Below are 14,153 nucleotides of genomic sequence, written 5' to 3'. Positions count from 1 at the left end.
CCAAACAGCCATCAGAGGATCAGGCACAGAATGGACCCGGCAGGGCCAGGAAGTCACGTCTCGAACTGGACGGCGGTCTGGCTTGACTGCAGAAGAGAAATGGAGCTGGCACTGGGTACCGCCTCCCGAAAGGACTCCAACCAGTGCCTTTGTGGCCAGTGAAGTTTAAACGGAGGCCAGTTAAAGTTCTTGGCACTGTGTCTGGTTGTTTTTGTTTACAGTCTGCTCCTTTCCTTCCTCCAAAACAACTAAATAATATACAGGTGAAACTCGAAAAATTTGAATATCGTGCAAAAGTAATCATTTTGATGGCTTACAGCTTATGAAAACCCCAAATTCAAAATCTCAGAAAATTTGAATATTACATGAAATCAATTTAAAAAAAAATATTTTAAATACAGAAAAGTCGGCCCTCTGAAAAGTATAATCATGCATATACTCAGTACTTGGTTCGGGCCCCTTTTGCATGAATTACTGCCTCAATGCAGAGAAATAAATGAACTTTTGCACAATATTAAATTTTTTACGAGACTCTTACCATAACCTAACATGAAAAGTACATTCAAAAGTTTGAGGTCAGTAAAATGTTTTTAAATAAATTAATAACAAGGATGCTTTAAATCAAAAGTGACAGCAAAGACATTTACAGTGTACATAAGAACTTTCTTTTCACCAAAAAAACCTGACAAAAAATCTTTCCAAAAAACAAACAAAAACCGTCATCCTTTTCAAATTGTAAATGATGACAATGTAGAAATACGTACATGCATAAAGTATGTTTCATGCCTAATGCTCACAAATCAGCTATGACAATTATACACATCGACGTTCAAAACACAAGCATCGACTCCAGCACATAGGTAAACGCTGCATTGAGAGATCAGCACACAGTTGGCGTGCTTTCACAGTAGACACAGCGAGGGGTACACAGTGTACCCCGCCTGAAAAGAAGGAAGCTGCTCTAATGGGATGGATTTGAGCTCTAAGCAGGGCAAAGCATGAGCGCTCAGAGGCTTTGACGAAACGCAGCGGGTGCTGTGCTCTTAGCAGAGGTGCAGGGGGTCATTCTGAAACAACACACTGAGATGAATTTCAAGACGACATTCCAGGACGGCCACAATAATACCATATGCCTTTGTGTTAAAGGAATACGGAACATTCTAGCGTCTTTTACTCAGCCTCATGTCTCTCCAAGTCCTTCCGCAAAACACAAAAAGAGAACTTTTTACCGTGCTCTTTTTCTATAACAGTTAATGGTGGCTAGGGCTTTTAAGCTTCAAAAAGGATGCAAAAACATCATAAAGGCATCTTGAAAGCAGTTTATAAAACTCTTCTGAAGTCATACACTCACTCTGTGATTGAGAAATAGACCAAACATTAGAAACATTATTCACTGAACATATCCAAAGTTTTGTTTAGAATACATGTATTGCAATGTTTGAGTTAAATTAAACAAATTGGATTCATTCTTATTGACAAAAATTACAGGTGAAACCGTGCAAAAGTTTATTTATTTCAGTAATTCAACTTAAAAGGTGAAACTAATATATTTTATAGACTCATTACATGCAAAGTGAGATATTTATTTGTTATAATTGTGATGATTTATTGTGAAAAGACATAATCATCAAAATTATAACAAATAAAGGCTTGAAATATCTCACTTTGCATGTTTCACGATTTTCAAATTTTTTTAGAGTTTCACCTGTGTGTGTGTGTGTACACATATATACACACACATGCACACCCGTGGCCGTATATATATATACATATACACACACATTATGTAAACAAAACCTTTTATGTTAGATGCGATTAATCATGATTAATTTGACAGCACTAATTTAAATATCTATTGAGGATGATTATCTGTGTATTTATGGTCGTCACATTTGTTTTTACACAAAGCTATCGTACGAGTTCAGACGATACTTTTATGATGCTTCTGTGTCCTTTTTTAACCTTGAAAGCTTCAGTCCTCCTTTATAGTAAATTGCATGGAAAAGTGCAATAAGCTCCGCCTTCAGAAAGAAAGCAAGCCATTTGGATTTGGAACGACATGAGTTTTCATTTTTATGTGAACTATTCCTTTATTAAGCGATTTGAAAAGTGGGTTCTGAATGTAGGTGAGAAACAGACAACCTTCTAACCCCAGACTAATCTCTCAGAGCACAATGGCAGGAGGTGAATGAGAGGGGTGAGTGGCACTCATCCTCTGATGTGAGAGTTGTGCTGGGAGAGAGCGAGAGCTGGGCTCCAACCGAGATCTATTCACTATTCCACACGCACAGCGCTGCAGAAACCGGCTCCACCGAGAGAGTCCAACAAAGACAGAAACAGAGAGAAAGACAGACGCACAAACAACTTCCAGGACTACAGATACAGCCTGAGGTTGAACGTTTCAGGAGTAGACTAATACTGCAGTGCAGAGAAACACAGTGAGTTAAGATACCCAGAGGCTTTACACTCACTGACGCATTGCAGACATGCTCAAAGGTCTGAGATGGGGAAATCATGTCATGCTTTCTAATAGAATATGTGCTAATAGATATGTTTGGTAGCTATGAAAACAAAAAATCTCAAATAATGAGCTGTGATAAATAATAATGGCTCATTCTACAAAATAGGTGCCATTTATAAATAAACTATTACACATAAAAGGTCATAATGAAATGATCAGCCTTTCTAAAAGTGAACTCTTCATGGACAAGTTTAAAACTTTTTTCCTCCATGTTATGGATCATCTTTTTCATAATGGGGATTGAGGCTGTGAATCTCCAATAAAAGGACCATAAATTTGATCCATATGACTATTTTCTGAACACAATATTTAAATATGCTGCATCAAGGTTTGACAATGACATCAAGCTTGGTGCTGTGTCTCTTGAGGAGCCATATTTGACTTGAACACAAGCAAGAATGAGATTTCAAAGCAATGGGTGAGTAAATGATGATAGAATTATAATTTTTCCAATTCCTTTAAAGGGAGGACTGTTTAAATAAAGATGAGCGCTGTCTACCTCTCCGATAACACTATCAGGTGACACCGTGAACTACAGTAGCTCTGACCTCTTCCTCAACTGCTAATAGCTTTTACAGCTGCATACTGTATGTTTCCTCTTCCTCGCCTTCAGCTCTGGGCCAGTCCGTCACTTTTATTTACATTCTTTTCCTCTCTCACAATCTCCGCCTATCGTATATGAATCAGCTGTTCGGTTGCCCAGCATCTCCCTCGTCTCAGTCGAACGACGGCCAACTCGCTTTACGTTCAGTCACACCTGTGCAAGCACTTACACAGAGTTCCCGCTGGACCGCTTTACCGTCATCCTCCACAGTCCTGTGGCCCAGCTCGAACACAGCTCCAAGTCCCTTGTTCGCAAAAGATGCAGAAAACGAACTACAAGCCAAGTGCGAGGCTGTGGAACACGTCGCAGGAACAGCTAACGGTGTCAGAAACTCAATAAGCTACACAACAGAGCCAAATCTGAAGCATACCTCAACATTTTCCATGGCCTGTCCACACCAAGAGGCTTAAGGGCTGAAAAGCAGGCATGCGATTGTGAGATTGCGATTGCGCTGATGAATTCTGCAGGTTAGTCTGACGCTGGGTTCACTGCATGTCAAATATATTAGCTTTCCACAATTCAGAGTAGTTTTTAAATAGTCTAAGTGTTCCAGAAAAATGTAAGAACATTTTGTGTTGTCATACAACTTGAGGTTGGCAATGTAAAAATTATGTAATAAAAAAAAGCTAAAAGCTAAAGTCGCAAAACTTTGGCTTGATTTCATCCTTTCTGTAATTTGGATGGATGGATGGATGGGTGGATGGATGGATGGATGGATGGATGGATGGATGGATGGATGGATGGATGGATGGATGGATGGATGGATGGATGGATGGATGGATGGATGGATGGATGGATGGATGGATGGATGGATGGATGGATGGATGGATGGATGGATGGATGGATGGATGGATGGATTAGCAGCACCAGTTGTATGCAAAAAAATAATTACCACCAATTACTACAGATAATAATTTCCACTTTACCCCATTTTGTAAAACAAATGATAACACATGCTTAGTGTTTCAAATATGCTAGATGCTCAGAATTAATTGCTTGCCTCAAATACTGCTCAGTCATGTGTGCCAATCCACTCAAACTAAACTTTTATCACCAATAGAAATCCTCAAAAAGGAAGAGGAAAAAAAATGAAGATGTGTTACTAGTCTAGCATTTATGGCAAATGTTAATAGGTTGGCAAAAATTGTTTGTTGCAGGTGTCTCAAACCTAAGTGAACAAGATAAATTCATGAGTAAGACCTCTTGAATGGCATTCTAAGACATGCAGGGCTATATAAGTACTTAGAGGCTTTAAATACACACCAAATGAGAAGAAGAAAAAAAGAGGAGAAAGAAAGGGATAAGGTGTTTTCAATGGCATTTTCTCACTCATCACCATTTTTGTTCAAATGGAAACCAAAAAAATGTAACCTAAATAAACTAAATAAGTAAGCAGAAATGAAATAACATACTAATGTTAGATGAAAACATGAAACTTTATGAAAATTAAAAATGTTGAAGTACTAAAATCATTCAAATGAAAATTATAAAAATAAAAGCTCATTCAAAATATATATAAAAAACATACTATAATAGTATATAGATCAAACTAAAATAACACTGATCTTCCTATATCTACTGTACCATCTGACAGGAAGCGGGGAAGAGATATTTCCTGTGGCGGAGGCATTGCGATCGCTCCAGGGCGAGTCTTTGGGGAGCAGTAATGAGAGAAGCAGACGGAGCGGAGAGGTGTGATTCTGGCGGACGGGAGAGGATTAACACCTTTAACAGGTGTCTACTTCAGCTCCAAAACAGAAAGCCACGCTGTCCATTATACACCCACTGAGGCCTGCCTATTGTCTTAAAAGTGTGATGGAGACTATGCATGCATATCATGCTAGAATTACTTGTTTTTTATGCATCTTGTTTTAAAATTCAGCAAAGTGCAGTCTAGGGAAAAAGTTTTAGCAAGTGAGAATAACTTATCTTAAACTGGTCCTACATTGGAATTGTACCAGAGGATTTATGCAACCAATTTAGGTACAGTATAGTAGATGCACACATCTGGACTCTATACTGCCACCCGTCTATGTGCGGTCTTCTTTCATTGCAAAAATGTATGACATCTCAGCGGTTATTCAAGCAAGGTTAGATGACACTAAGCAGGGCAAACAGAAGATGAACAGAAATGAAGGTTGAAGACGTTGATGAGGTTGAGACGTACCTTATAGCGCATCTTGGGACACGAGTGAACGTAGAAACCCAGATAGTAGTAGGCGAGTTTGGGCGACTGCTGATGCAACTGCCTGGTGAAGGCAATCTCCCTGTAGAGAGAAGAAATCATATTTTACAGGCATATGGTTCATGCTACAAAACAGGCAACCATGTTTTCCGGTTAGTTTGATATAAGGAGCATTGTGGTCCAAGTCGTGAAACAACATGTTGCTCAAAAGAAAGAGAATGTAGAGCTGATTTAATACTACAAATATCCACTGTTCAATAATTAATTGTTTACTTGATAAAAATCATTTTTATATAGGCCGGTAAACAAGACACTCTTGCGGAGTCTATGTAGTTTGATAGATTTCTCTCCATTTATGTAACAGTATGTCATTTTAGGGATTTTAGAGATATTTAGATATATGACACTTCAAATTGAAATCTTTAAATCTAAAACTATTTTATTCATTATTTGATTTTTAAACAAGATTAATAACTCTCTGTTAACAGTCCTAAATTATACTATACATCGCTAAAATAGTCCATGTGACGACAGTGGTTCAACCTTAACGTTATTAAGCAACGAGAATACTTTTTGTGGGCAAAACAAAACAAAAATAACAACTTTATTCAACAGTTTCTTCTCTTCCGTGTCAGTCTGTGTTCCGAAGGTCTTACGGGTTTGGAACAACATGAGGGTGAGTAATTAATGCCAGAATTATTTTTTTTTGGGTGAACTAACCCTTTAAAGTAGTATAAAACATCAACTGATTTGCTGCATACGGACCAGATCAACTGTTTCCCTCATAAACAGCCATTTGAATGTGTATCTGGAAGTGCTGAAAAAGAGGAAGCGGAGGAGAAAAACAAAAGGGAGCTGAGAAAATAAAAACAGGAGGAAAAATAGAGGAGATTTATACTTCCTCCTGTGAGCAATCAAGGAGCTCTCGCTCTCTCTCTCTCTCTCTTTTCAGGTCTCGCTTTATTCCCTGCACTAACATGTTTCTCTTTTCCATAAATAAATCCTGCTCTTTCTTCTCTCTTCTTCTGCATTTTGTACACCTCATACTCTCTGTCTTTTCAAAAATTAGGGGGAGAAATCTTTTTTTTTTTTTTTGCAGGAAAATAGAGAGGAAGAGTGAGATGCCAAAGCAAAAAGTAGTGGAAAATGAAAGAGGAAAACAGAGAAGGGAGAAGGAGCGACGACAAACAGCGAGGTGCTGGAAGGTCATGCGGTCGCTGCCAGGTTCCCGGGTTCCCATCCCCTGGTGACAAAGCCTGGCTCTCCATGAATGAGAGACGGATAAGAAGAGGCTGTGGAACCCATTCACAAAAAAGATGGAGAAAGAAAGAGGGACAGAAGAAAGAAGGACATAAAGAGAGGGCAGTCCCCCCCCTCCTCGATTTGAACCCCAGTCCCCACCCGCTCGCGCTGGCAGCAGTTTGAAGCCTCCATTATCTCCTCTTCAGCGGACTGACACCCCCACACAAGCCAATTATACAGCAGCGCTCACCGCGGTCAAGACGTCTGCTTAATATTAATGTCATACACACACACACACACACACACACACGGAGATGTGTGGAACATATTTCCTGAATCTACACAACACAATGTCTAACTATTATTGAAGATGTAAACAAAATAGCAGTCATTGAAACAATACAACATATACAAGTTTCTTAAAAAATTAACGTACCGTACATTTATCTTCTTTAAAGGATGTTTTAATTATATTTTTTACTAAAAAGCAAGAAATATATACTGATTAGAAGGGTGAATTTAAATTTGTAAAGGTGTCTGGGACATATTTCTTTCAGCCCAAAAAAAAAAAAAAAATTTTTTTTTATACATATTGATACATATATGATACATTACATATACATATACATATATATATATATATATATAAATGAAGGGGCTACTTTTAGGGCCATTAAGTTTTTGCATATTTTCACCATAAATATTTTTTTCCCCCATTTATATTAATGTTAATTACAAATAAACCATGATAAAATGCCCAGACTAATAACCGTAATAAGAATTTGGGGGGAAAATAAATAAAAATAAAACATCTAATTGATTCTTTAAAAAAATCTAATTAACCTTATTTTTTTGTAAAATATCATTTCTTATTTATACATATTCTGACTTAAATGATGTAAGGGTTAAAATATGCCAAGGACAAATATTCATAAGATTCACACAAAGATTTCGACAGAATTAACAGTGCAAATGAATTTTCAGCACGTTTCAACTCAGAGGAAACACATTTTGTTTATCTCTGCTGGCCATTCATCATTATTTATAGTGTCCAGAGCAGCATGGAGACACATTACTGAACAGTGTCACATCCTGCGCTCAGACAGTCTCACTCAATCACACTGACACACAACAGCACAAAGACACTGACCCCGCGGTTGACACCAGCTGCTCTGGGCACAATCTCCACTTCTCCCTCACGCTTTCTCTCCCTCAGCCTTCTTTTTAGTATTCTCTCGGTGAGAAATGAGGCTCCCGAAGCCTCCAAACACCCAAAACTCAGAACACACACACACACACATCTGGCATCTCCTGTTAAGTGTAACCTAATCAGGTGAGCCTCTCATGTGAAATATTTAAAGACATGTGTGTGACAAAGAAATATAGACCTGTAACTGTGGGTGTGTATGGTTGTTTTGAAAATAAGATGCATTTAAAACTCTACCAGCAAAACCATCAGAAACACATTCAGAGACAGGATTCTGCACTAAAAGACAGCCAGATCAGGATGCATTCCTGTGATATTCGTCTTCAAGGATAAAATTATTCTATGAAAAAATCTGCAACATTAACGCTGTTAAACTTTTGTAGGGAGGTAGTGTAGCCTAGTGGTTAAAGGTTTAAGCTGGCCACTAAAATTATGTTGGCTCAAACTAGATGCCCGAGCAGATTCACACTTCAACTCAAGTCAGATAAATGACCAATAATTAATCAGAAAATGTTTACACCTGACCTGCCTGAACGCTCAAAGATTAGTGAGAATTTATGAGCGGCAGTCAGACAGAGAGAGAGACAGACAAACCTGAGAGCAGAGTAGGTGCCCAACGAGAGCGAGGAGAAGTCGGGGTGGTAGTAGAGGTACACAGACGACACACAGGAGGGAAGGATGTCCAGGACGCCCACTGCTACTATTCTGCCATCTAACCAGTACTGCTGATGGAACGAGCCGTAGCCCACATCAGGACCATCAGGAGCGGTCTCAGCCTGGGGGAAAGACAGGGAATAGCATTATTAGAAAGATGTCAATAGTATACAATGAAATTTATTATTTTTTAGGCTTTTACCTCTTTTCAGTGGACAAGAGTAAATGGAAATTACTGGGGATTTAGAGTGAGGAACAAGAAATCTGTGACAATATTGGTCTGACTTGGCCATAATAAAAAAATATATAATAAAGGGCACATTAAAAAGGGAGGCCTACCAAAGGAGCTTTTTAGTCAGCATGAAACATTAAAATTTTATACATGTGGTAACTTTAGAGTGAAACAGAATAATCAATTAGAAAAAAAAACATGAGACTTGATTTTATGCATCAGGATTTGTTTAGATGGTGAAAATGTTTGCATTTTAATGACAAGCTTTTTCCTGTAAGTACTGATGGATTGTGCAGAATAAAACCAGGAAAATGCATTTTAAAAAAAAGGTACATTTTCATCTAATTTTAACAAAGTCGAATATTCAAACTGGTTGTATCATGCAAATAAATTACGGTAAAATTGTTGACAACATTGTGAAATATGTTCCTGTGTGAGATCCTGCGTAAAAACTAGTCAATCAATGCTCAAACAATTTGAAAGTCTGCTTGCAAAGGAACACAGGGTGTACAGTAGCTCGCTAATAGATCCCACATGTGGGCTGAAAGTGGAGGTGTGTGTGTGTTTGTGGAGTGGAAGTCAATGCCAGGCACACACAAACCACGAGAAACTACGAGGCGATTTAATAAAAATCCTTGCATGAACAAAAATCAATCTCCACACTGAAAGCCTGTGCAGGAGGGAACATGGGAGCCGTTTTTACCCTGTGTGTAAATCAGGAGTGGCAGTGAGTGGAACCATACACACACACACACAAAATAAAACTACTGTTGTGTCTGAAGATAAAAGCCCACATTCCTTCATGTGACATAAACGCATTTGTGTCTCTGAATATTCGCTGTTTTGGACGGCTGTAAAAGCCCGAACCGTTACCTGCCCGAGATCAGATTTCCCACTCAAACCGTCACGCTGGCTTTTTTCAATCAAGTGGCTTATCGAGAAGGGCGCTTTATTCACCCTAGTCCACCAGTGAGACTTGAAACGGCTCGGCGGGAGGGGGTAACGGGATCTCTCCGCGGCCCATCTGGGTCCAGTTAGCCCTGCAGGAAGGCGGCTCGTTATCACAACACCAGGGGAGCGGCTCGGACAATCTGTTCAGTACGAGAGGCTTTAGACGCTGCTGCGCCACGGTCACTCACCTCCAAATTAAAACCAACACAGAAACATCACATATGCTACTCACAATGTGCAAACCTACACTTGTAAAAAAAATATCTGTAAAAATGCTACAGTAAAAACCTTTTAATTGGTTAATGGCCAGGTCCCTTATTATATACTGTTGAAAAAAATCCTCTAACAGGACATTTTATCCACTTTATTTTTAATGTGAGAGCGGGTGTGGCTTTTTGTAACTTTCCTGTGTCATTTGCTTCCAATTATTCTACCTGTACAAAAACAGTCTGTTATACTACTTGAAACTGCAAACTGGTATTTTTTTTCATATTATTTTAATGTATTGTCATAATTTTAAACTCATTAAAGTTTCAACATTTACTACATTTTGTTATTTTACTGATACTTACAAAATTAATCGGAAGTCTTGCATATTCACAGAAAAAAAAGTGTATGTATTCTGCGTTGCATCCGGTGGATATAATTATACAGTAAAATACTGTTAAATGTCCATATTTTGGAAGTACAAATTAAGTCATATTATAAATTATAGTGTAAAACACAATTCCCTGCTTGACATTACATTTGATATTTCATTTAAATAATTATATTTCTTGGTTTCTTGGTAAAGGTTTTGTTATCAGTTATGTAAATTTCGGTGTTATGTTACATCTTATATTGTTTATTTTAATGTTTATTTCATTAAGTATTAAGTGTGTTTCCATGATGGTGTTTTGTATTTCTGTACATGACACTGTGTGCACATTCTAGGTACTTCTATATACTTTGTTTCAAAACAGCTTCACAGAAAAGGCATATGTTGAGAAAGAGCTACAAATAAACTTGAATTAAACTGAATATTCGGTAGCTCAGCTTGAGGAAAGGTTATTTGTGATTCATCATGTGACTCTTTTAACACCTGTATTATTATGGTGGTTATCAGTTTATTATACAGACACAAAACAGATTTTAGTACTTGGATGGAATATTAACATTATATCAGTTAGTGAAATTGACCTTTTTTATTTTTATTTAAGTGCTATTCAGTGCCTTTCAAAGTATAATCTTTGCTCTACTGCTAAACTGGCACGGTTCACAGCATCCCACCCTACTTCCTAGAGAAGTGTTACAGTAAAACCCTCATTTTGTCCGCCGAGGACCACATTCCATATGTATAGTTTACTTATTTTCATTTAGCGTGCTTGTCCAGTTGGTTGGCGGTTTAAACTAGCTGTCAGTATTAAGTACACACAGCCGCTCAAGATGAAGGTGCTTTCATAGCGTGGCTAGCGGTGATGATTAAGGGCTTGCGGTGAAACCGAGAGCCCATTCTCAACCTGGCTTTTGGCACCACATGTGCTGCGCCTCGTTTCTGTCAGAACCAGACTGGACTCAAATCCAACGTATGTCATGCTAACTTGCCCTCTGGCAGCGGAGAGCCGCTAAAGGAACGTTAAGCTCTCAGCACCACCTGACAGCCGCCCATCTTTCATCCATAATGATCTGACGGTATGTTCTAGATTGCGTTTTCGCTCTGTTTTAATGAAACGCAGCCCGCACAGAAGTATTTCACAGTGAAAGTATCAGGCATGTTTATGCAGCCATGACCTGAGTGAGGGAAATGGCGTCACCTTGACCCCAGGATCACCTTGCCGGACAGCCTAATGACTGCGTCTGTGCCACTGTGAAGGCAAGCAAAACAGAGATGAAGCCAACAATAAAGGCAGGGGCCCAAATCACAAGCATATGCTGCCCTGTGTCAGTCTTTGTTTGGCCAGATTTCTCCAGCCATGTAGTTGCGTGCTACGTTTGCAGGCGGCGTAAGGGACGTCAACAGGCTGTTTGTCAGGCGGCTGGGGTAGTTATTTCTCTTTCATGAACGATACAATGGCTCTTCTATGCATACAAACAAGGAGAGGAAGGTACAAATTATGCAAGATGGATGGATGGATGGATGGATGGATGGATGGAAGGATGGATGGATGGATGGATGGATGGATGGATGGATGGATGGATGGATGGATGGATGGATGGATGGATGGATGGATGGATGGATGGATGGATGGATGGATGGATGGATGGATGGATGGATGGATGGATGGATGGATGGATGGATGGATGGATGGATGGATGGATGGATGGATGGATGGATGGATGGATGGATGGATGGATGGATGGATGGATGGATGGATGGATGGATGGATGGAGTTATTTAGAGCAGTGCAATGACACTATAGACTTAGAGGGATAGACTTCGATGTTGATTTTCAACTTCGATTTCAATGGCATCCGCTGTAAAAAGCTGTATAAAGCTGCTAGTTTTTGTGTCTACTGAAATTTCTCTGAAAGATATTTTTGTAGTGTTTCGTCAGCAGAACGATCCAAAAACACATTAAATAACAGTATAACCCACTGAAGAGATGTATGTCTATCCCTCACAGTCTCATTTTGATGGTGCAGCTGTGAATATGGTCTATTATATGGTGAATTCAGCTCAACGTTCCTGGATTCAGAGTGTAATAATATAGTAAGACAGACATTCACAATGTACATTGTGAAAAGCACTATACAAATAAAGCTGACTTGAGTATTGTACAATAGAAAATAAAATACCCCCATTATATTATATTACTTTCCATTTATTGACTACAGAGATTATTCCCTCAGAGCATTAAATGTCACATAATTATTCCTCAAATGTGGGCCCTAGAGAAGCACTGGGAACGCAGCAGGACTCAAATGTTATTCGAGTCACACAGGCTCTCTAAACACACAGCGCTCATTAGACGCATCGCTCAGCGACGGCTCATTTAACCCCACGTGGAAACCGCAGCGCTCGATTACGGCTGCCATTCCTCTCAGAGCCGGCACTCACGGCATGGCGTGGCACGCGGCTCCCTCTGCGGCGCAGATGCAATGCCTGTACGCGATATATGCAGGCATGTGGAGCTCTGATTACATTATGGGGAAGTGTTTATTAATGTGCTAATGATTTCATTGTGTCCTATCCTTCAGATAAGGATGTGTGTCACGCTGGTCTTTTAAGGTGACGAGACATGGACAGTTAAAGACTAATTGGTATTGCTTGTCACTGGAATTAGAAAATAAAGAAAAACTATGGCATAAGTGGTGTATGCCAATATGTGTGTATATGCATGTGGAAAAACAGGGGTATGGTGTAAAGGCAGGGTTTGAGGTCTATAAAACCTTGACGACTAATTACACAACACCGCTGTTAACGAGCATTTCCCCTTAGGACAGACATTTCAGGTCAATAAAAGACATTTAAAAAAGCCAAACAGAAACAGACATACAAATGCAACACAGGCGTGCATCAGGAGAAGGGCATGTCAGTGACGCAAAACACGCTGCAACAAATACACACACACCTAGATAAATACAACCAGGTGAATGAGCCTAATACATGCTAACAGCAAATCTTCAATTATGTTTGTTTACTTTTGACTTTGCAGGCAAAGTTCAAATAGTGTTATTGTTCATGGATCTTTAAGTGAACGGATACGCCACAAGCGCACACGGTTCTGCACCTGATGCCAATTGCCCCTTTAAGATTTCTGCACGCAGAACCCTAGTTTATCAGTGCATAAAAAAAAAAGAGTCCTTCATATAGCACTATAGCAATAAAATACAATAATTTAATCCATTTTCATCAGTTTCAAGCCAAGGTCACATCTGACCATTGATGCTCTAATTACAGCAACATTTCTCAAGCTAAACAAGTGAAAATCACAACACTATTCAAGACAGCAAGAGACTTGAGCCGCAAATAAGCATTTGAATAATTTCTGAAGGATCATGTGACACGGAAGACTGGAGTAATGATGCTGAAAAATCAGCTTTTTCCTAAAACTTCTGAAAGGTAGTGTATATTTTGCTAGCTAAATAAAAAATGGAAGTTTGAAAAAGAATGTAAACAAAAAAGTATGAGTGAGTATACGGCATCAACAGCACTGATGTTGGAGCGTCTGGCTAACAGCCGTGACGAGGTGATAAAAGCATGTTTCCTGTAAATGCTAACAATCTTCATTAGCACAAAGGGGGAAGCAGAGTGCACATGTTTCCCTCCATGGTAATACCTTGTTTTGTTGGACATGGTAAAACCACACTATATAAATACCACAGTAAATAAATATTTTAGTTGTTCAGTACCATAATTTTTTTTAAAGAAAATAGGACTAGATGTTAAAATCCCTAATAAATCTGGAGTAATGAGATAACGAGTGAAGTTAGGGAGGGCTAAAAGGTGGTGGTGGGGGGGAATCAAGGGTTAAAAACTACAGCACTTTTTTGTAAAGGAATTTTTTTTTCTGAATAGAAAAGCCAAGTCAATAAGTCTTTCAACCTCACAGCAATTTAACATCCCAAACATCAACA

At 39.0% G+C, this 14,153-nt stretch overlaps 1 protein-coding gene across 6 annotated transcripts in view; it reads right to left on the bottom strand.

Annotated features, from left to right (window-relative positions):
• The window catches only part of ate1 (arginyltransferase 1), a 102,453-nt gene that overhangs the window by 35,487 nt on the left and 52,813 nt on the right, over window positions 1–14,153 (bottom strand). For all 6 annotated transcript variants that reach the window (XM_079635618.1, XM_079635620.1, XM_079635619.1 and 3 more), the window contains 2 exons: window positions 8,354–8,535; window positions 5,293–5,392 (listed from right to left, as the gene is read on the bottom strand). In XM_079635618.1, the coding sequence (XP_079491744.1) occupies window positions 5,293–5,392; window positions 8,354–8,535 (282 nt within the window). The remainder of the gene's footprint in view (window positions 1–5,292; window positions 5,393–8,353; window positions 8,536–14,153) is intronic.

The sequence above is a fragment of the Phoxinus phoxinus genome, assembly GCF_949152265.1.
Source record: "Phoxinus phoxinus genome assembly, chromosome: 14".
Classification (NCBI taxonomy): Eukaryota; Metazoa; Chordata; class Actinopteri; order Cypriniformes; family Leuciscidae; genus Phoxinus; species Phoxinus phoxinus.
The sequence above is the reverse complement of the archived record's forward strand: the minus strand, read 5'-3'. Positions and strand labels throughout refer to the sequence as shown.